Source organism: Gekko japonicus, unplaced genomic scaffold (assembly GCF_001447785.1).
Source record: "Gekko japonicus isolate JY-2015 unplaced genomic scaffold, Gekko_japonicus_V1.1 scaffold100, whole genome shotgun sequence".
In the NCBI taxonomy this organism is placed as follows: Eukaryota; Metazoa; Chordata; class Lepidosauria; order Squamata; family Gekkonidae; genus Gekko; species Gekko japonicus.
In genome coordinates this window covers 92,813-116,458 of record NW_015167060.1, presented here as the reverse complement: position 1 = coordinate 116,458, position 23,646 = coordinate 92,813, and the positions used below count along the sequence as shown (strand labels likewise).

Below are 23,646 nucleotides of genomic sequence, written 5' to 3'. Positions count from 1 at the left end.
AAGCCAATAGGAGTGGCATGGCCCCCTCCCTGCACGTTCCTTGTGGGTCCTCACTTGTGTCTTATTACTAATTCATGGTTTATTTATTTAAATAAAGCTGCTTGTACTGCCAAATATTTCCATACTGTGGTTACAAATATGATGACAAACCAATGCTGGTTTCAAACATGTGATGCTAAGAGCTGCTTATGCTCATTTCCCTAGAGCATGTCCAGTTATGACTACTTAGGAAAGGAAGCTTGGCTGCCCACGGGAAGCTCTGCTGGAGAGTCAATTTGTGGGCCCTAAAAAGAGTTTAAATTTGATCTGCCTTTCCAGTTTTTGTCATATTAGTTGGTTCACTGATTTTTGGGGGTGCCACAGGAAGTCTCTCGTGCTTGCCTAGAGATGTGGAGGAGAAGATGCTCAGCTGCCTATACCTGGCCTCCCCAACCCCCACTTGTTTACTCTGAGCTTCAGTTTCCCGTCTTCAGGTTTGTCTGCCCATAGGTACTTACACATAATTTTTCATCCGAGAAACATTGCAGGTCATGGGATCTCTGCTGCCTCTAGTTCCTACCCTTCTCCATTAAATCTTATCTGTATTCCCAAATACTTGTGATTCTGTTTTGCTGTTTCCTTGTCACAGCTTCCCCATCACATCTTTGCAGCCAAGTTAATCCGCTACTGGTTTGGCCAAAGAAGAGAGGTTTGTTACATTTTCAAATCACCTGTAATGTCTTAGTGACCTTCATCAGAGTAAAGATTATTGTAAAGTGTGGCACCATTACCAACACTATTGCTAGAAAGCATCATAGTGCCTGCACTTTGGTGTGTATAACTAAAACTGCAATCATTTATGCATAACTAGTTCAGAGTAAATCCTACTGAAGTCAGTGACAAATCTAAGAATTAATACACATAAAATTAGGCTGTTAATTCGGCTTTCTTACTGATGTGAAAAAGCAAAGAATGGGCTCATAAGCAAAAAACTGCCGTTCTTACATAGTTGATTCCCTAATCTATCAACAAAGTTATATATGGTTGTGTCTCTTTAACTCTGCTTATGCTCTTGAAAACTGAATGCTAAGAACTAAGCTAAGCTAAGCTAGATGTTACTTTTTACCATGGACACTGACAGCCATCCTACAGCTGCCAAGTTCCAGTGGCAACTCCTGTATAAGGAGCACAGAGGGAGGAGGAGCTCCTGCACCTGCCTGGCACCCTTTTCAGCAGCCAGAAGGAGCCAGGGGATACAGGAGCAGCTGTTAACTTGGTCTGTTGTGAAGCTACAAGTGTAAGTGTTCAGTGTTATGTGATGGCCTCTGTTAAGCTCCAGGCATTCAGGGAAGAATCTCTGGGTCACCTTCCAGGTGCAGCCTTCCTACTGGGAGAGCTATAGCCCCATTCCTACGGTTTAAAATGCTACTCTGTCCTTAAATGCTAGGGTAGTTTTGTTTTTTAAATGCTGCCACAACTTGATGGTCTATAATTCTTTTCTTCAACTGCAATTTTTACCTTCGCAGGCCTGAACATGTCCTAAGATGCAATTTGTCCCTTAATTCTACTTGTACCATGAAAAGAGGGGGGGGGGGGGGGGGAGAAGAAGAAAGGTTAAGTTGCAAACAATTTTTTGTGAAGATCTGAAATAAAAGGATACTTCCCTGACAGCACCCCTGCCTCCCAGTCTTGTGTCTAGGTCTGCCCCATGAACTGCCATGTTATGTCTGGTTGGTGGATAGTGGGACTCCATTAAACACAAAGCAGCTTAGAGTGCCCTAAAAATTGTTTAAAGTATTGTGTTCCTTTTTTATTAACAGTTCTGATTAATCTAACCATTATAGGTTACCTTGTTGTGTTTTTTTCCTATACAGCTAGCTAGTAGAAAATGTGGTTAAGAACCTCACCCAACCACCATTAGGTCCCTTGCTCACAGGTTAGATGGAATGATAAAATGCATCAATAAAATAAGAGAAACTACTGTAAACTCTCCCTCTCTGTTGTTGTCATTATCTGGGCTGTGCAAGCAAGGCCTAGTAGGCCCAGGGAGCCTGGCTAGCAGTAGGGGAGGCTGGGCCTACAAACTCCAGAAGGCCTTGGGACGTTTTGGCACCGATTTTGGCCAACAGGGAAGAAGAGGGCTGGGGAATAAAAGAACTGGTGCAAGAGGAGAAGCTGTTCTTCTTCCCAGGGAACAGGGCCAGAAGGAAGGCTGCTGTGGGGAAGACACCCTCATCTTAAGGGAAGGATGAGTAGTCTAAGGCCACTTGAGATAGTGAGCTAGGGACAGTATATTTAGACGCGTTAGGGCATTTGATTTCTTTTCACCCACTTACTGTTATTAGTCCTGCACCTTGTTTGTTTGACCTCCTATAAAATAAACCGTTTTCATTGTTCACTCTGCCTGGTCCTCACGCTCATTTTGGCTAAAAGGGAAATCTAAAGGCTTGGGAGGGTGCTCTGGGCCTTCTTCAAGGAGCCTGGAACCAGAGTGGTGGCAGCATCAGGTGACACCCCATCTGAGCCATGACAGCTGTACACAAAGAAACCACATTTGTTTCACAGAAAAAGGACAAAGAAACACTGATAAAAATGTAATGGAGGAAGAAACAAATAAGGTTGCTTGAATCCTACCAGGAAGTCAGCCATTAACACACACACACAGACCAAGTCCTTGTTCTGTATCCCTGAATTCTTTTCTTGTTGTTGCAGAAAAGCTGAACCATCGTTGTTTTACTAAATTATTCAGTTACTCAGTGGCAGCAAGGATCGATCACAACCATTATTTCAGTTTGCAAAATCATATTCAGCAGCTGAAGTGCACATCCTAGTACAGCACTGCTCTAAAACACATCAGCTCCTGGCTACTCTGAAGGAATGCTCCTGTTTTGTTCCTGACAGACAAAAAGGCTGCCAAGATTTGCCTCCCAAGAAGCAACTGACCTTCTTACAGCCAGTGTATAAGGAAAAAACAATGACAACATTGCAGTAGCAGCTTGATGGGTCATCCTTTACTTGCATTATCACATCAGGCTGCACAGCAGCATCAGCATGGGCCTAATTCCCACGCAATTGCTAGCTTTTTCTTCCCCATTCATGCCCATACGCATTTGCTCCAAATGCTTTTGTTATCTACAGAAACTGCGCTGTGCTATGAGCCTCCCTCTCCTCCCACTCCTATTTGCATGGGTTCTTTTCACTCGCAGGTAGCCTAAGGCAGCTACTCTGCTCCAGAGCGGAGAAGCACCCAGCAAGTGGATGAGGCCCTAGAGGTGTAAGGACTGATTCCTTCTGTCTCATTTACTGAAAGGCACGACTTACTCTTCCAATAAGAACCAGTATGTTTATGCTGAAGAGGCTGTTTACTCGTGGGGTTATGATACCTTGAAAAGGGATATAATGAAAACAACATAGGCGGAGCAGCAATTCCAACCAAATTTCAGTATAGAGAGAGCAGTCTCTTACACTGAAGTATCCCACTAAATAAGAAGATGGTTGATGAAAAGCAGCTCACTCCATACAGAGGATCAATCTATGCCACGGATATCCCGACAATATCCGCTTTCAGCCCGCTAAGGAAGACAGCACTCAACGGAGAGCCTTCCCTAAAGAGATGGTGTCGAAGTGAAATCCAGTTTCCAGCTGGATTGCCCAGCTCACAGAGGCAGGCACTGTTTATGGGGTAATGTTAGACAAGTTTAGTGGCGACACACGGCGTGTGGGAGTGTTGTTGGCAGACAGCGAAGAAGGAAGGAAAAAGGGCGTGGCAATCTCTGTGGATGACGTCTCCCCTTGGTTGCGTAGCTGTAAGATTTGCCGCAAGAGAGCTTTCCCTTCTTCTCTTGTCTAGAGGAGAAAGAAAGCTAGTTTACAAAAGGGTAAAACTAATATCACAACACAGGTTACATGAACTTTTCCTGAGCAATACCAGCTCTGTTGCCTATGGTACAAACCTTTTTTGTTGGTTTTAAATGATGTTCGCTATCTTATATCTTACTGGTAATACACTGCAAGTCACCTTGGTCATTAGGGATTAGTAGGATTGTTGTAAATGTATAAACAAGCAAATACATATTTTCCAGGACTCCAATACAGAGACAATAATTTAGACTTACATTACTGTCCTTTCTGTATTTCTTAACCTCTTCTCTGCAAAAAAGTTGCCTGAAGCAGCTTACAACATAAAGTTATCAAATCAGAACAACTGGTAAGACAGCAGGATAAAAATAGCACAAGAGCATAAAGGTGGTAAAAATTCATGGACAGAGTTCCTCAAACATGGTGTAGGGGGAAGGAGCCGTATCTCAGTGGTAGAACCTCTGCTTGGTATGCAGATGGTCCCAGGTTCAGTCCCCAGCATCTCCAGTTAAAAGGACCAGGGAGCAGGGGATGTGAAAGACTTCTAATGGAGAGCTGCCTTTCAGAGTAGACAATACTGACCCTGATGGACTGATGGTCTAATTCAGTATAAGGTGCATAGTAATTAGAGTGTTGAACTAGGAACTAAAAAACCCAGATTCGAATTCCCACTCTGCCATGGAAGCTTGCTGAGTGACCTTGGGCCAATCTGTTTCTCAGCTTAACCTCACAGAATTTTTTGCAAGAATAAAATGGATGAGGGGGGAAAAAACATTGTAAGCCAGTTTGGTCCCCATTATGCAGAAAAGCAGAGAATAAATAAATAGTCCTGAAACTCTTCTCTGAGAATCGGGAGAATCTTACTAACAAAATGAACCAAGGATGAGGTGCTGTAGTAATGGGAGACGGGGAAAAACTAAGTAAAATTGCTTCTTTTTCCCTCTTTAGTTCACACCTTGCAGCACATTTTGCTTGCAATATCATATGATCCTCAGAGAAGTTGTGACAAATGACAGGCTATTTGAGAGAAAGGGAAAGGCAGGGGAAATCTACTTCATCAACACATTCTGAGCTCTTTCAGTGGACCCATCCCCAAATCAACAGGCAGTTAAAATACACAATAAAACTATCTCAGCAAGACCGTCTAGATCAGTGGTGGCGAACCTATGGCACGGGTGCCAGAGGTGGCACTCAGAGCCCTTTCTGTGGGCATGTGTGCCATCGCCCAAGCCAGGCCCAGACCATCATTCAAGTGTCGCATTCTCTGCCAAATAATTTTAAGTAAATGAAAGCATTTGGGATTGCTTTCCTTACTTTGTTTGGATCATCTTAAGTTAATGTATGGGTTGTTTTTTCTAAAGTAGAACCTCAGTATTCAGGTTAAATTGCCATGCTGGCACTTTGCAATAAATAAGTGGATTTTGGGTCGCAGTTTGGGCACTCGGTCTCTAAAAGGTTCGCCATCACTGGTCCAGATAAAACACAAATGACAGAATCAATTAACAACATGCCTATGCAAACATCCCCATTTTCATCTGACACCTGAAACTTCAGACAGCTGTGGAGAGATATGTCATAGCTGAGGTGCCACCACAGAGAAGGGCCTCTCCTGTTCACCATACATTTTACATCACGAGAGGGAACATATATTGACTCAGATGGTGATCTTAGCCGGAAAGAAGGCTGATATGAGAGAGAATTTAATGTAATCAAGAATCTGACAAAGCAGACTCTGGTTCACAAAAGGCCATGCCATAATGTGCGGGTTAGTGTTTACATGGTCAAAAGACTCTACATTGCTCATAAACTAGCTTGTCTAGGTGAATTCTGATGGTTAATACATTGTATCCTGATGTTAGTTTCCTATCCAAGTTGAAATGCAACACTCAGCTTTTAAGAATATCATTATGAAAGATCTGTAGAAATATAACTGTGCTGTGTAACAGTTGGTATTTTGGATTTTGCATTGGATTCAGCATTCTGGATGCTGAACTTTTCTAAACTTTCCAGACATGGTATGGAGAACACTTCACATTGACTTCCTCATATATTACCACTCTGACAATCAAAGGGATGATTTCTTAAGATAGCTTCCACACAGGTTATCTCATCTGAGTTCAATGCTTTGGGGGAGTGGGGGGGTTTGCGGCTTCCCCACAGCATTGTGGTACATTTGTGCACCTCCAGGGTTTTCCTGGATTTTCTTTGATCTTTCCAAACCTGCTTTGATCCAAAGTTTTTGGGAAAGGTCACAATGAATCCTGGAGAGCTGGCTGTGTAGATGGGAAAATGCATACATTCCAGCCTACACAGCAGCCTTTTTGCTCTCCTTGGTGCGCCTTGGTGTTTAGTCATGCCGGCCACATGACCACGGAAATGTCTTCGGACAGCACTGGCTCTTCGGCTTTGAAACGGAGATGAGCACCGCAACCCTAGAGTCAGATTCAACTGGCTTTCGAGCAAGGGAACCTTTACCTTTTATTATATAGGTATACCATCATAAAAATAGTATAGCATATTCTCTGAATTTTCAGCGTTCATTTAAAAAAGTCCTTAGCCCTTTTCCTTGCAGAGATACAAGGAAAAGGTGCATTTTTTCAACTGAAGATACTTTCGCTTTTAATGAAATGTGGGGATTCAGAGGACCTGCTGCACCTATAGTTATGGTATATTGATACAACTATATTCTAGTGGTGATTTTTTTAAAGGAAAATTGCAAAGCCCTGATGGCCCATGCAAGGTGGATGGCTGCTCCTGGGGGACTGGGGCAGGTAAACTGCAGGTAAGCCTACCATGCGGAAGCCCCATTGCTACAGCACTTTATCTGCAGTTCGCACCAGCAACAGATAAAACACACAGTCCCTGTGTGGAAGACCCCCCAAGACAGTTCATAACCGTGTTCCAGACAGCTGCTTTATCTCCTGCTCATACATCCTTTTCTTCTTTTAACTCATTGTTTAATTGGTAAATATTGAACAAATGCATGCATTTGTCTATATATCACAGAGTCTAAGAACCCACTAAATTAAGGAACTCCTTTCTCTAAATAAGAAAGGAACCACAAAGTAGGGACAGTTTTAAAAAACTGAGCTCCTGTTTCAAGAAATATTAGATGGGTGTGTATCTGACAGTGCCATTCTAAGCAGAGTCACATCCTTCTAACACCACTAAAGTCCATGGATTTAGAAGGGTGTAACTGCTTAGGATGGCACTGTGAGCCACCCCGGTGAAAGTCACAGATCTGCACTGATAGCAGGGATGCATGGCCATACAGACCATTGCTTGACATTCTGGTTTCCCTTTAAAAACTTCCAAACTCTATTTTGTAGTATGAATGGGAATATAAAGATTTTTTTTATATAGGTTTTTTCCTCTTCTGATTGTTGAGAAGCCATCAACACTACTGTTTTATGGATATTCTGTATCTGTCACTCGCAACAATAGAGGAGCCTGTCACAACTTCTTCCCTGATCAGGAATAGCTTGTACTTTAGACATCCCTTGTGTTTTACTCTGCAGTTAAGAAGAAGAGAAGAGATTGGATTTATACCCCACCCTTCACTACCCAAAGGAGTCTCAGAGCGACTTACAATCTCCTTCCCCTTCCCCTCCCCACAGCAGACACCCTGTGAGGTAGGTGGGGCTGAGAGAGCTCTGACAGAAACTGCTCTTTTTCAAGAACAGCTCTTATCAGAACTACGGCTTGCCCAAGGTCATCCACTTAACCACTACACCAAACTGGCTTAACCAACCCAGCCTTCCTTTGTATGAGGAACTTAATAATCTTCCCTGAGTGGCTTTTCAGAAGTTGTGTCTCTTGTCATATTATACAATATTGATTGTTCCATGTCACTAAGTTTGGTAGGTGAGTACCTTTTATGGATGCTGAAGGGTTTTCAAACTTTTAAAAGAGGCAGTCCCATTCTCTCTTTCTCTTGTGTTTATTCTAAGGATGCTTGCATAAAGAACATGTGACCAGCGGAAGATGCTTTACTGGATGTGGTCTAGCAAACATGGGGCTGATGCAATTTAGAATACCTTTAAGTGCTCTAGAAAGGACTAGTAGAAATCAAACAACTAGATCTATATGTGCTTTGCCTCTTTATATCACTCTGAGGCAAAGGAAGTTGCGGAGGGGGGAGGCAGTTAGTCAGATTTAGAAAGACTGTTTATGTTTGAATGCTAAGCAATTTTGATTTACTAATGCTAGACTTGAAGGTCTGTAGGTCAGCAGTTCGAGACCCTAGTGACACATGACGGAGTGAGCTCCCGTCTCTAGCCCCAGCTCCTGCCAACCTAGCAGTTCAAAAGCAAGAAATTGCAAGTAGATAAATAGGTACCGCTTCGGTGGGAAGGTAACAGCATTCCATGTCCCTCGGAATGTAGTCATGCTAGCCACATGACCACGGAAACATCTTCGGACAGCGTTGGCTCTTCATCTTGGAAATGGAGATGAGCACTGCCCTGTAGAGTTGGATTCGACTAGCTTTCAAGCAAGGGAAACCTTTACCTTTAAAACTTTAGAGATTTAAACCACATGGACTCATGTTTGAATGGTCTGTTGCACTATATACTTCAGTAGTAAATACAAGTTTTTGGTTTAGAATAGTAGCAAGCAGCAACTACAGTGATAGTTTCTGAAGGAATTTTAAAATGTGAACCCAGAGTTTCTCAAAATGGTATCCTGGGTTAAGGGGGCATACCAGGTAGGTCCTTTTCATATTATTTTCCACAGCATCTTAGTTGCTACTTCCTGAGGCTACTCTCAAACAGTCCTAATGACACATGCAATTTCTGTTCTAACCATACACAAGAAGCTTTGTATTGTCGAGCATGATCTCAAGATGGTGACAAAGATCACACTGGGTGACATATCAGGGGGACAAAATTTCCCCAAAAAGTCATCTGCTGAAGGCACAGTGAGAACTCACATCATTGAATGCGCAGCATTTCTGGGCACAGGCTGAAGCTTCGTCCCACAGTTTGCACTTGACGTAGTATTGTGCCAGATAGCGGAAGGCAGTGCTCACTTCTAGGTGCTCCACTATCTCCTAGAGAAGGATAAAGGCATGTAGGTTTTGGCTGTACCAGAGGTGGAATTCAGACTCTAGAATAAGGTAGGTTCTCACAGATAATCTGAGGCTACTATGACAAATTTACCATAATTCAGATGAGAACAGTATCACAAGCACATAACAAGGATTAGAAATATGTCCAGAACCCAATAACTCAGTTTAACAGCTTATTTAATGGTGGGGGGGGGGCACATAAAACCTTTTATTAAAATAAAAAACTTTTTTTCTAAATTATTTTCAGTTGACCTAATACAAGCAAAATGGTTAAATACTGGGACTGCAAAGGGGGAGCATGTTAATTTGTTGTAGTAAAATAAAATCCAATGGCACCTTAAAGATATGACCTCTCAAAGGTCATAGTTCATATTGAAATAAAAGTTGTTAGCTTTTCAGGTGCCACCAGACTTGAGAACCTAACACAAGTAAAACCCCCATGAAATAATAATTAGGTAGGTTGGGCTCACACAGAATTTCTCCCATGGACCATATATCCTTGTCTCTTTCATTCCTAAAATCATGTAAGATCTGACTCACCCCACAAGAATAGATATCTTGGATGTATTTGATATAGCACTGAGCTGCTTGTTCTGATTCATTCATCTGTTCATGCAGCCTGAAAGGAGGCGGGGAGGTTATCCTTAGTTATATGAACACATATCCCCACATATCAGAGCAGAAATTACCTATTACTCTCTTTCATTGTGGACTTTACAGATCTGAACTTTACAGCTTGTTACAAGGCAGAATTGAGCCCATGGAGCTTGTTAGATATGAGCCCCATTCATAGGGCCAATAGTACTTTACACTGTCAAAACAATGCATAAATGCTTGTGTTTGCCACACCAAAGCATTTCCAAGAGGCTGCATTCATAAAGTCAGAGGAACAGCATGCACACTGATATTACTGGAGAACTATCCTGAGGTCCAACACATTTAGAAACAGTAAAAACACCATTCACTACTTACTTTGCTAGTTTCACCAATGCCATTTTTTCCACATCTCCTACAGCGTACGCTCTCCAATAACACTGTCGCCTTATGACACACTTCTGGTGATGTCAGGGGGTGTGGCCTTATGACACACTTCCGGTGATGTCAGGGGGTGTGGCATATGCTAATGAGTTATGCTAATGAGTTCCCCTAGCTCTTTTTCTACAAAATGACCCCTGGGTCCAACCATATAAAATTACATTTACCGGTTTATTCTCAAGAGAGATTACTCAGAGGGACACGATTCAGAAGTTTCTGAAATACTGGATGTATGTAAAACTCTATTCTAATTAAGACCCTTGCAGTTCTTTATCTGGGTCATGGCATAAGGTCCCACTTGCTCCTCCACAGTAAATCTGAGCCCTCTTACCTTTTTAGCCTCTACCAGCTGATTTAACTTCTCATAACATTCTCCAAGAGCAACCAGCATACGAGAATCATTCGGTCTACAAAGAACAGAGAAGTGACAGACTCAACATACTCAGAAGTCCAAAGTCATCTTAGACTAACTTATATCTCATCCCAAAATTCATTAATATTCCAAGTTCTCTCTTCTATGTCCCAGTACCAGAAAGAAAAAAGATCTAGAATTTGGCACGGACAAAAAAATCCAAGTTTTGCTACTCAAATAAGTTATTCTGATTTCAAGCTCTCTCCCTCTTTCGTTTGGACCCTCCCCCCCAATGTAAACATGAGCATATGTTTATTCCACTCTTCCCAGAAGCTCAGGACAGCTAACAAAAATGTCATATACTAAAAATTTAGTGTATTGGAGTCAGGACACTGTCTGCAAGAAGTATTAAGATGCAGGGAGTTGTACTATGTGCCAAAGTCTTGCTACAAAATAAGAATTAGTGTTTTTTTTAAATTACAGTTAACATCTTCTGTCTCTGTTGAATCCACAGCAAGATTTTATGACTGGTAGATAGCCACAGCAAGGCACATCACTAACATTGTTCACAGATGTTCCAAATAAAAACTTTTGTTACCTTGTTGCAATATGACTCCACATCAACAGTAATAGCTATGGGAAGAATGAGATGTGGCTAATGAAAAGTACAGCTATACTAGGTAGTTTTACCTGAGCTGATGGGCTCGTCGATAGTAATAGAGGCAGTAAAATGGCATCTTGAGGATCTCATAGGTTTGCCCCAGACCATACCATGCTCTGTAGTCTCTTTTGTTCACCTCAATGGCATGTCTATGAGAAGAGGAGAAGTCATAGGAGGACTTCTTTGAAAGTGTAATGGCACACATGAAGACAGACAATTAAATATACATAATGGCCTGAATATGTAAAAGGGCACAAGCAGATTCGTCTGTGGGAGGAACTGGGAAAGGAGGAACCATGAAAAAAGGGATCTTGTTAAAGCATTCCCCGGTAAAATTTAAAAAAAGGGATCTTGTTAAAGCATTCCCCACTCTCAGCACAAGCCGAGTGAAATATCTGCCACTCCTCTGTACACACCTGTATGCCTGAATAGCCGCTGATGTGTTCTTCATTTCCATGTATTCATGCCCCATGAGAGTCCATGCTCCAAGATACCGAGGATTCAGTTTCAATGCTCTCTGAAAGTAGAGAGCTGCTTTCTCATGCTGAGAGCGCAAACTATAGTAGTTCCCTAGAGCAAAGGTAAAATTGTCAATGAACAAAAGACAGTGTGAGAGCGGGAATCAACAGCACTACTAACCCATCATGTTAAAAAAGGATCAAGTAACTTCCTCCAATCCCTCTTCAAATAAGTGAGAAGAAAAGTCCCTCACCAATCACACAGCAGGTCTCAACACGGTACTTGTCAATCTCACACAGGTTGTGAGCCAAATAACTCAGTTCAGGCTTCATACTCTAGTAGGACAAAGGAAGGGGGAAAGCATGAGGACAAGGGCATGGAATCACGCCCTTCCAAAATCCCTGCGTGAGCGGTGAAGGACAAACAGCACTGCAGGTCTCAGATTCCACTTTGCCATTTGATAAGGAGTATTCTGATAAGTCAGCATTTTGCTTCCCGAGACCCAGAACTGACCTGCAGAACCTTCAAACCTGCAGGAATAGCTACCAAAATGAGACCTAGTGAAATAACTGTTGTTGCCAGCTCCTACTGGGTGATAAAGCCTCTGGAAACACAAGATCAAATAGAGACTACAGTATAAACTAATATCAGATAACTCTTATAGTTCCAGGTGGTCAGCCGTGTTGGTCAGAAGCAGTAGAACAAATTTAGAGTCCAGTGGCACCTGTAAGACCAACAAAGGTTTATTCAAGGTATGAGCTTTCGTGTGCATGCACACTAAATATTTGAAAAGGTGTGCATGCACACAAAAGCTCATACCTTGAATAAACCTTTGTTGGTCTTAAAGGTGCCACTGGACTCCAAATTTGTTCTCTCTCTCTTATAGCATAAAGCTACTTTTAAGAAAAAGTAGCTCTGTCTATTACTTAAGCCTAAACCAAAAAGTGACAGCAAAGCATTAGTGACTTGGGAAGTTCAGAAGCCGTAAGCCACCAAACATTTCAGGCAATTGCATCTAACACTCAAAGTGCCATAATAAACTAGTCCCATGCAATTTAGTATACCTCTCCATGTAACAAATGATTGTTTCTTGGTGCTTTCTGCTCCACTGCTCTCTCCATCAATATCATTATTTTGTTATGGTCTAAATTTTCTTGGGCAAATATATCTGCTTCTGCCCAACATATCCTTATGCCCATACTGTATTGTGGTTAATTTATGACTGAGGCAAGGCAGATATGCTGCATTTCAGAAAAATGTAGTCAAGGCAACTATACTTACCCTGACATAGAGTAGATTAGAGAAGGTGTCCATATTTTCTATCCTGTAAGGATCTTGCTTTCTAAGTTCATTGAAGATGGACAATGCTTTATCAATATCTAAAGAAAGAAAGCCACACACTACAGTAAGCACAGCAGAGGGGAAAATAAAAAGACAGAATGCTACTCAAGCCTGAAAGGGGGGGGGGTCACTGACCTCGGATATTGTGATAGGCCACTGCAATCTGGGAGATAATGTAGGTGCTCTTGGAAAAGCCTGCATCAATGAGACTCTGGTACTTCTGCAAAGCCTCTTCTATCAACTGTAGCTCAGTATAAATGTGTGCCAGGAAGAACTCCTTCATCCAGGTATCAGGCAAGGACAGGAACTTCAGCTGGCAATAACCATCAAACAGAAGAGGGACAGAGAATATTACCAGAGCAGCCCCCAAGGACAGCAGGAAAAGCAAGAACGGGGGAGGGGTCAAGTCCACCCACCCAATCAACTGGAATAGACCCAGAGAAAGAATGAAGATGAGCATCTCCAAGCTATATTCACCCACTAAAGATTTACCAGCCAAACTGCATGATTTTGAACCAGGAATACAATCAAGAACAATACCAACCATAGGACAATTAACAGGTCTTGGATCAAAGGAAGGGAAGCTGAAATCATTACCACCGCTACCCTGAATAATCTACAAATTACCATCTCTTTGTCTGTGATCAAGTTACAAAGCTCCAGCCAGGCTCCCCAGTGCAACGGCAAAACATGGGTGGCTTCAACAAACACATCAATGGCCTCCTTCACTAGATCCAGCTTTCGCAACACCACTCCATACCTGGTAGGGTGTAAAGAGTAAAAGAAACACAACCAGGCAAGAGTGTGTGCATGCTAGCACTATGTTCTAATCTGACATTTTGCAAACACCAAGTAAAAGCTCCGCTCCTTTTACAATCCCACCATCATATATTGATACCAACTTACAACACTCCCCACACTGTACAGCAAAGCAGACCATTGATACTTACAGATAAAGGCCAAATCCATCCAACTCTCGTGCTTTGTGCTTCTTGCTAAGCTCTACTCGTAACTCTCTTAGAACTTCATTCTTCACTTGTCCCTTCTCTAATGGACCTGTAAAGAAAGAAATCAGCCTTCTATGTCTCACCGATTCCTACAAAATTTAAATGTGTATAGTATTGACAAAATCTAAACGTATAGAGCACGGTTGCATACTGTACAGATCTTGAGGTCAGAACGAACAGCTACAATAACCCAAACCAATATTTTGCAGACTAAGCCATAGATTTCAATTCACTGATCTCTACACTTAGCCCATACGGAATGACGTCCGTCCATCTTCCATGCGTCACATCATCCCCATTTGGTACTTGTAGGCAAGATATTTTATACATAAAATTATATGTGACATTATTTCCTATGTCTTCCTAATCCAGACATTCAAAATTTTCCACACAAGATATATATAAGTATTGCAGACAAACAGGTTTAAATAACATAATCTGGGAGCACAGCAGAACTGTCCCTGATGATGGTCATGTTTACCTCAGAAGTGATCCAAAGAACCTTACAAAAACAAATGGTGAGCAGCTATCCTTATGTAAGTGGTTTTTCCAAACTCCAAATTCTAGAACCTCTTTTGTGAACTATTTTCTTTAGAACACTAAATGTTATCACTAAGCGTTAATATTCCCCAGGAATATTAACATGATGATAGAATTCAGTAGTATAGAGCAGACTAATGTGCTACAGTGGTGAACGTGTCATACCAGGATGCAGATCCTACTGCTCAGCTGTGAAACTCAAACTCACTGGGTGACCTTTTGCCAGACACTCTCTCTCAGCCTGATGCATCTCACAGAGTTGTTCAAAGGACAAAATGGAAGACAGGAGTGTTACAGACTTTCATTCCTAGCCCTTCAGCTTCTTACTCTCCCCACTGTATTGGGGGCCCCAGCTAAGGATGCCAGGAGAAAGGCCCATTTTTAAAAACGTAGTCCTTCTGACTTTCTACCTCAGGACAAATGTCAGTTGCTGCTACTATCAGAAGATCTTAATGAGTTTGATCAATTTTCGGTCAGTACCAATATTGGCCCAGACAGCTTCTGGTCAGCCCCTGCATTCCCCTAAGTGGAATATAAACTCAAATGAGCCTGTGCGCTCACATGAACAAAGAGGCCTGGCTATTCCCCACCCCCACCCTTTATCCTGCCTTTGTTCTCTGTTTCAGAACCTCTTTTTAAAGTAAATAAAGCTGGTTAATGACCAAACTGAATCATCCTTAAAATCATCCCCAAAACCAGGACTTAAGTTTTAAGGATTTTACTGTCTAATCACACATAGTAGAAAACACAAATATTTAAGAACAATCTATAGGCAGGTGGACTAATTACAGAACACTAGTAAAACAAATGAAAATGCAGTTGCTACCTATATCTACCTACAATATCTAAGCATTCCTCTCCTGAATGGTAGTTCAAGGTGTAACACTTTGTTGGGAAGTGTACTGAGGTTTGTCCTAGGAACTGCTGGAGACTTGACTTGTCTAGCCTGCACATGCCTTGCATGTGTCTGAAGCAGGCTGAGAAAAAAGAACTGTGCCACAGGCTTTCCTATTCATGGTTTCCCCCCTAGTTTGGGAGTTCCCTTCCTGGGCCAACTTGGGATACTGATTCAGAATTCCCTCCAAGAAGAATTTTGAGCAAATCAGTTCAACAGTACAGATGAAAAGTTTGTTGCACTATTCACCAAAGTTAGTACCATGGGCAAACTGGAGTCCTGGGTGCAGATAGGTGGACCAGGAATACTTCATCAGTGCTAGCAACTGGATGACCAAATGGATGGAATCAGTATGCAAGTTCTACTTCTCCTTTTCCCCTATCCATCAGAGTAAATGAGAACATAGCCTGAGATCTTACTGCCCACTTGAAACAGTAGGCTATACTATAATTATATCAATGGCTCCATAATAGGGAGAAGCACATATGCTGCCCTGAGCTCCTTGGAGAAAGGATGGAAAAACCATTGGTAAAATAATGGCTTAGGACATGGGTACTCACTCTGCAGCCTGCAGAGAGCCACATCTGAATTTAGAATCAACCCAAACAGACACATTTATTGACATACCTGTAATGAGGCCTGCACTTCAGGGAGGTTTGCAGCTTACCTGTTCTTCTGTCAGCAGCTGTTTCAAGGCTGGACCCACTTACCAACCACAGTCTCCACTAGGCAAGGGCCTCTTGCCTACTCCCCTGAAGCATACAGCAGGGGCCACATTGCAGAACAGTGATCAGAAGAGCCACAGGCAACATGTCAAAAAACTACACGTGGCCCCCAAGCAACAAAGTATCATTGGCCTTGGATAAGCATCTTCTATTTTAATCAATTTTATGTTAGTGTCATAAAAATATATAGATTTAGATTAAAAATACTGAACTAAGACATATATTCTTCTGTTTGCATGTCTAAGCCCATTTTGTCAGTTACCAAAGTATCTCAGAAGCCTTACTCATAAATCATGACCAACCAATCCCCACCCTTCTCAAAATTACTATTTTCTGATTTTAAATGTGTGCATACCTCTGTCAGCACACCAAGCAACTTGCAAGCATGACAACATCTTGTTTGATCCAAAAGGGACAGGCCCATTTTACTGTGGTTTGTTTCTTACCACCAAGAATTAAGTACATAGATTTGTACCAATGTAGCTGGATCTACAATGGCTGAAAAAATTGTGAAATGAGGCACAGGTGCATTGTTTCTCATCCCCCCCTGTTCCAGTCTGCTGTTGTGCTACATAACCTGGTACAAAGCCATACCTAGCATTTTGTCAGTTCCCAGTATACCAGTGCAGGGTAGATTCTCAATGCTACAGTGAGACATAGTCTATAAGTTATGACTTGTACCAAAACCACATGGATGAAAATTTTGTTTTTGTTCCTTACCCAGACTATCCACTGTTTCGTCATCCTTCTTTTTTTCACCTGACTGCACACAGAAAAAAAGTAATTTTAAGAGGAAGAAATTTCAGCAGAGTTTTCCCAGAAAAATTAGAATTGGAAAATATGGAAAACTATCCAGCGTCCTAAATAAAGCATCATCTGATTTAGCTTGTCAATTTTTATTTATATTGAGTAAATAAATTTAAAAGTGCCTCATGTTAATTTTATGTCCCAACAGCAACACATTCTTCATATGAAATATTTGATTAGGAAATTTTTTTTCTAGTGTGGTTTAAATGTTATTTTCAGACACATTCGTACTTTATGTGATTTGTGTTGGAATAATACTTGTAAAAATGTACAGACAGTATGTATGCTTCCTTTACACTGTTTAAATTTAAGAAAAAACTGAGAACTGTCTACAGTATGCTATGGATGTGGTTATCTATTCATCTACTTCAATAGAATTTAGCTCTTATCCATAGAGGTCACTGGGGCATCTCATAGTTACATAATAGACTGGCAGTTACAATATCCATATACAACAACAAAAAATACCAACCCAACCCCACAATTTAATTAGGCTATCAGAAAGGTTGAACAACAACAATGTTAAAAATGAATTAAACAAAATAAATCAATTTATTTACAGTGCACTTAAAATATAAATTAAAAACTTGGGCTTTGAATATAGCCTCGATATAGAAACCACCAGAATAACCTTCAGTGTAATTAATAAATGCAAATCAATATCCACAGGTTGATGGCATACAAATAAGACCACAAACACAATAAACAGGATTGGACATGTTTTGGCTGAATGGGCCTTCTTCAGTGGTCACTAGTAGACAGATACATATTCACACCAAAAACAATTGTTGGTATAAAAAGCCAAAATAGATGTTGAATGATTCTTGCAAATTTTATAATGTGTGGCCAAAAGCTTCCCTTATTAGAATCATGGATCTTGTCCCATGATTTCCATGCTAACACATAAAAATGTATGGTTGTAAATCATATCTAATTTTGGCAATCAATTCCCTTGTGGTGCGTATATATGCATCAACCAGCAATCTGACAAAAAAGTCATTAATTACAACTCTGGAACTACCAAGCTTGCCTAATGTTGCATTGGCCATAGCATCCATTCATTGCTATTAATGGTATGAAACAATGAATCTTTAGAAATTTTCCATGGAAAAATAGAGCACAGCAAAAGTTTTGATTTCTGTCCCACATCTCTGATAATTTCATAGCATGGTATAATAGCTTGTCTCAGGGCTTTTTTTTGGGGGGGGGGACATGCCAGAACGGAATTCCAGAACCTCTTTGACAAAATTGTTTTAAAAATGTTTAAAAGTTCATGAGTTTTCAGTATACATACTGAAAATTTCATTTCACTCTTGAGAGTTCCAGCTCCATCCCCCCAAAAAAGCCCTGGTTTGTCTATGACACTCATCCAGTTGCTAGAAACAAAAAGGAAGAGATCAACTTAGCTGTCTAGATATTGCTACAGAAAAAAAGAAAAAGCTAGAAACCAGAGTTCTTGATAAAAACAAGAAAAATGAAAGAAAACAGGTTGAGTCATCCTGTTGGCTCACCAAGTATCTGGAGTACATATACAGGAAATAGGCTTTCTGACTCTTGCAGCCTCGTAGAAAGTAGGCAGCCCTGTCATATTCTTTCAAATCAAAGTAAGACTTAGCCAGGGTATAAGCATCCAAATCGCGAGCATCTTCCTAAGGAAAGGGGGGAAAAAAACTCTTGTATTTTAAAGGAAATGGTCAGTATAATAAGATACAAATGGTTTTCTTTGACTTCAAACCTTCACTACAAGAACATCTTCACATCAAAACTTAAGGGGTGCTCCAATTGTATCAGACGGGTAAATCCCCCTTATCTGGAAAACAAAGGCTGCAATCACGCACACTAAATAATCCACTTTCAATCCACTTTGAAATTCGATTTTTACTGTGTGAACTGGAAAATCCAGTTGGAAAGTGGATTATTTAGTGTGTGTGACTGCAGCCAAAGTTTGAACTTCTACATAAATAATTAACAGAAAATTAAATTTAGCTGTTGGTGCTTGTTGTTGACTTAAATTTCAGAGGGCACACAGATCTAAGGAAAAGGACATAAGTAATGGCAATTGGACCAAAGAACCAAAATGCTTACACAAAATTAGGGTCCCTTTACGGATGACTCTCAATTCCAACACTACTAGGGATTTATAAATTAATGGATCTTTAATCTTTGGATTGCACCTATAGGTTTCCAACACAACTACAAACGACAACACATTATGTATTTCTTTAGAAAGTATCTATGCCTTCTCAAAGCAGGTTAGAAAGTAAAATATAATAAAACACAATAACAGTTGTTAACAATTAAAAACCCAGCCAGCGCATAAAGCAACACAAAATATTAAGCAGCTTAAATTAAGTCTCCTAAAACTGCTCCCAAGCTAAAAGACTACAGAAATATTACTTAAGCCTAGATAAACAGAAATATTTTGGCCTGACAACTGAAAGAGAGAAGGGGAGGTTCCAGGTGGGCCTCAAAGGGAAGGGCATTCCACAGGCAAGATGCAAGCACAGAACATGCCCTATCTCTGTTCACCACCCACCTCTCCTCTGAAGATGGGGGCATAGAAAGCAGGTCTTGTAAGGAATGTATTAGTTAGTGAGCTGGACAGTATCCTGGCCCAGTTTTCAAAGGCAGTTCCACATGGAGTTTATTACAGTAATCGAAACTAGATGCAATCAGAACATGGATCACTATGGCCACATAACAGCCCTGTAGCTAGGGACTTTTTTGGGAGGGGGCCATGGGGGGGGGGCGGCAGCTAATTTAATCAAAAGTTCCAGAGCAAGTGGGGGGGGGGGGTTAAGCGAGGAGGGGAGTGCCGGGGAGGGGGGGAGGAAGATCCGGGGGGGGGAGCAGGAAGAGCCAGCCAGGAGCTCTCAACAGGATGCTCTCCCCAGCCCGCCCACCCAGGCTAGCCCAGCAAGACCTCCTGCCCGCCCACCACCACTGCACTGCGGAGCAAGCCAGGCACTTCCTGCTGCTGGGTTTGCAGCTGCCTCCATCGCTGCCACTGCTGCAGTCACTGTTCTGGACACTGCTGACCATCAGGGCCCGGCTGGGGGTGCTACCGCTGGAGCATGTCTGAGGCTGGTAGTGGAGCAAGGCCAGTGGGGAAGCAGCCCAAGGAGCTCAATTGTCAGCCAGGTTGGAGGCAGCGCGGCGCAGGTGGCGAGTTGAGGCACTTTGGGACCAGCCCGGGAAGGAGGTGGCCCAGAAGAAGTGCTAGGGAGCCGGGCCCTGTGGGCCCCACGTTAGCTATGGGCCGACCACATAAGGAACAAATGTGCACATAAATTTAGTATGCACTAGGTGTTCATGCTTCTCCTCCCTTCTCTAGACAAGTCACCAATCAATAATCTGAGTTTCACAGAATGACTTGGTGGCACCTATAGTTCATTTTATGTTATTGTTTTGACAACCATCACAGCTTAAATTTCAGTTTCTCCATGCACAACATGACAGTGTCAAATCATTTTGGACCGTTACAAAGAACTGTTGTGGACTATCTCTACCTCTGTAAGCACAGGAGCGGGAGAGAGTTCATTCAACGGCAGTGGGTCCAAGGCAAAAGCCAACTCTGATGCCCTGCAACAAGAGATTCCACTATATTACAGAAAGAAGAGAAGAGATTGGATTTATATCCCACCTTTCACTACTCAAAGGAGTCTCAGAGCGGCTTACAAACTCTTTTCCCTTCCCCTCCCCCTCCCCACAACAGACACCCTGTGAGGTAGGTGGGGCTGAGAGAGCTCTTGACAGAAACTGCTCTTTTCAAGAACAGCTGTGCCAGAACTATGGCTTGCCCAAGGTCATCCAGCAGGTGCACGTGGAGGAGTGGGATTCTCCCAGATTAGAGTCTGTGCACTTAACCACTACACCACTACATTATCGCCCCGGTTCATAGTAACCTCTTGTGCATCAACACATCTCTCTCTCTTCATGATACTACGAAAAAGATCTAGAGTGCCATGTGGTCCTTCCAAATACACAAACCCTTGAAGAAGAAAGATTCAAGCTTTAGAGACTACTATCACACTATGTCCTCTAAAAATAGGCACTTAGCTCTCACAATAATGTACTCCTCTTGACATTCTTGACCGCCACTGCCCCAACCAATGCTCCCTCTAAGCTGTGGAGTCTTGTGAGCAGAACTTCTACTTTGTGAGCTACTGGCATTAAAGTTGTGAGCGAGTGATTTGGCCACTGCATAAATAAGTTTGCGCTGGAGCCATCCTTCCTGAGCTAAGGCAAAAATGTGTGAGCCGGAGGCTAAAAAACTGCGAGCTAGCTCACACTAACTCAGCTTAGAGGGAACACTGGCCCCAACCCGTTTAGAACTGGCTCAAGAAAACGCACCCAAGAAAAAGGGCGAGAGCATCACTTCACACAACCCAGCCTCACCACTTGCCACTATGCTGCAAGCCGCGCTCTCGGCTTCGTTCTGCCACATCCAGCAGCTGTTTCTTAATGCCACGCAGATCAGAGAAATCCGCAGTTACAGAGCCAGCCCCGACCGTGGCCGCCGCCATCTTTCCAAAGACACCAACTCCAGCCAACCAGAGCCGAGCCTCCATCTCGAGACACCACTCGGAGCGCGCGAGACGTAGACTTCAGCTCCTATTGGACAACAGCTTTTTGTTCCTCCAGTGCTCTCGGTCTACTGTGAACGAGAAAAAGAATTCGAAAACGGTGATTGGCTGAGAGATGACAGCAGTGAGAGCAGGCGCGAAAGTGATGCATTTGGAGTCCTGAAAGGTAGCGTCTTCTTTTTCAGAGTGGGTTTCTCTGAGCTCTTACACTATTCTGTATTAGAGCAGATGCTGGTAATACATTTGGTAAGGCAAAGGCAAGGAAAACAATCTGTTTCAACATACTTGCCAAGAGAGATCGAGAATCTTTTGTGGACAAGTTGACAGGAGGTTATGTTGGCGGCGCTTACAGTTTTACACCTTATCAGTGGGTGGGTTTCTTAATTAGCAGGTGACTGTGGTGTTTTGCTGCGCTGTGAATGCAAGAGTGGCAGTTCAGTCTTTGGCGTTATGAATACCTGAACCTGGTTTATTTGCTGTAGTGCATTCATTTTTATTCTGCGCATCCTAGTTAGTTACTCACTCTCAACCTACTGAAGGACATTGTTGGTGAGTTATTTATTTGTTGAGTACTTAAGGCTGTTTAAAGTACAATGCAAAGAAAACTACAAGATGGTGGGTCCCTGTCAATGCAGTTTAAAGGACAAATACAACAGATACAAAACAGGAAAATGCACAAATGTCAGTGATGCTTTACATCAGGAGTCTCCAGCCTTTTTGAGTCCACAGGCACCTTTGGGATTCTGAAACAATATGGTGGGTGCAAAATGGCTTCTGCGGGAGGTGGAATCAGCCACAAAATGGCTGCTTTAGCTTACCTTCAGTCACACAGTGAAGATCCTTGTGCTGTTGTGGCAGCTGCTGTCAAAGCACCATATTTTAAAACCTTCAGAGCCAATCAGATTTCCACTGTTCAGTCAGAAACCTTGCTGGGCAAAAGCCTGGTGTGTGCTGGAAGTGACATCGCCACATGATGCTGAGACGCTGGTGGTATAGACCTTCCCCACTTGCTGATAAATTCCCCCCTGCCCCCACCGGTTGCTAATCTGGCAACCCTAGCCCCACCCGGCCCAGCCAACTTTCTAAAAACACTTGGCAGGCACCAGAAAAGATGTTGGCAGGCACCACATTGAGGACCCCTGTGCTACATTATATGGAAGTAGATGATGGTCTTTCTGGAGAACTGTCTTTTCCCAGGATTACGACAATTCAGTGGGTTTTAACTGCAAACTCTAGGGTTATATATATATATATGGCTATATTTGGCTTGTGCTCTGGATCTCCCTTGCTAGCTAGACCTCACTTGCAAAATTTATTTTATCCACCACCTGTTTAATGACTAGGGGTTTTGCCATAGCTTGTGACTGTAAAAATATAATAAATTCAAAGGGTACAAATCAAACATCAGAAATTACAAAAATGAATCCAATTCAGTCAATAAAAAGCTAATTTTATAATGCCAGTGGGGTAGCTGTATTAGTCTATTACAATAAAACAAAACAGAAGTCCACTGACATCTTCAAGACTAAGAGATAGGTAGGGCCTGGAGATATGCCAGAATTGCAACTGATCCCCAGGCTACAGAGATCACTTCCTTTGGAGCAAGTGGCTGCTTTGGAGGGTAGATTCAGTCTATGGCTTACCCCACTTAGGTCCGTCCCTTTTCCAGGCCCCCACCCAGATCTCCAGGAAGTTCCCAATTCAGAGTTGGCAACCTTAGCACTAAGAATATGCCAGTATGAGCATAATGCCAGTCACAGCCATAATTCTATTTAGATGCCCTACAAAGAGCATGTTGTCATAATCTAATAGGTAAATCACCAGAGCTTAAATAACCATGGTCATATCCTTCCTGTCAAGGAAAGGGAATAGTAGGTAAGCCAGCTGCACCTGCTTAAAAATGATGCAGAAACATTCCCAAATGGCAAACCAGTGTGTCTTCAAGGGAACTGCAACCCAACTAGCACCAAGCCCTTGATAAATTATGTTCCCTGCCAACAATACTTGTCTTGTCTGGATTAAGTTTCCATTTATTCACACTTGTCTTCAGTGATACCAAGTACTTCTTTAGAATATATGATGTGTTCTTTGCTGCTTCATGCTAGATCTTCCCTTGGTATCAGTCTGGCCATATCAATCTTCTTTTAACCCCATTCCCTTATGAACCTGCCCAATTGTTACAGTCATCTTTGGGTTCCCTGCCTTCTGAGATTAGGTGGGTGGCAACTCAGGAGAAGGCCTTATCAATCATGGCACCAAGGCTCTGGAACTCTCTCCACAGGGCAATTCATCTGTCCCTTTCTACTGCCATGTTCTGCCAACGGGTGTAGACT

The 23,646-nt window shown here is 42.3% G+C and overlaps 1 protein-coding gene across 1 annotated transcript; it reads right to left on the bottom strand.

Annotated features, from left to right (window-relative positions):
* Window positions 1-2,438: 2,438 nt before the first annotated feature.
* Window positions 2,439-21,259, bottom strand: CDC23 (cell division cycle 23). The gene is made up of 16 exons (XM_015412524.1): window positions 21,126-21,259; window positions 20,237-20,309; window positions 18,239-18,376; window positions 16,641-16,683; window positions 13,704-13,809; window positions 13,381-13,513; window positions 12,889-13,066; window positions 12,694-12,791; window positions 11,666-11,747; window positions 11,370-11,523; window positions 10,983-11,102; window positions 10,272-10,347; window positions 9,878-9,939; window positions 9,446-9,524; window positions 8,768-8,887; window positions 2,439-3,825 (listed from the first exon to the last, which is right to left on the bottom strand). The coding sequence occupies exons 1-16, from the start codon at window positions 21,251-21,253 to the stop codon at window positions 3,655-3,657; spliced, it is 1,761 nt and encodes a 586-aa protein (XP_015268010.1). The 5' UTR covers window positions 21,254-21,259; the 3' UTR covers window positions 2,439-3,654.
* Window positions 21,260-23,646: the final 2,387 nt, after the last annotated feature.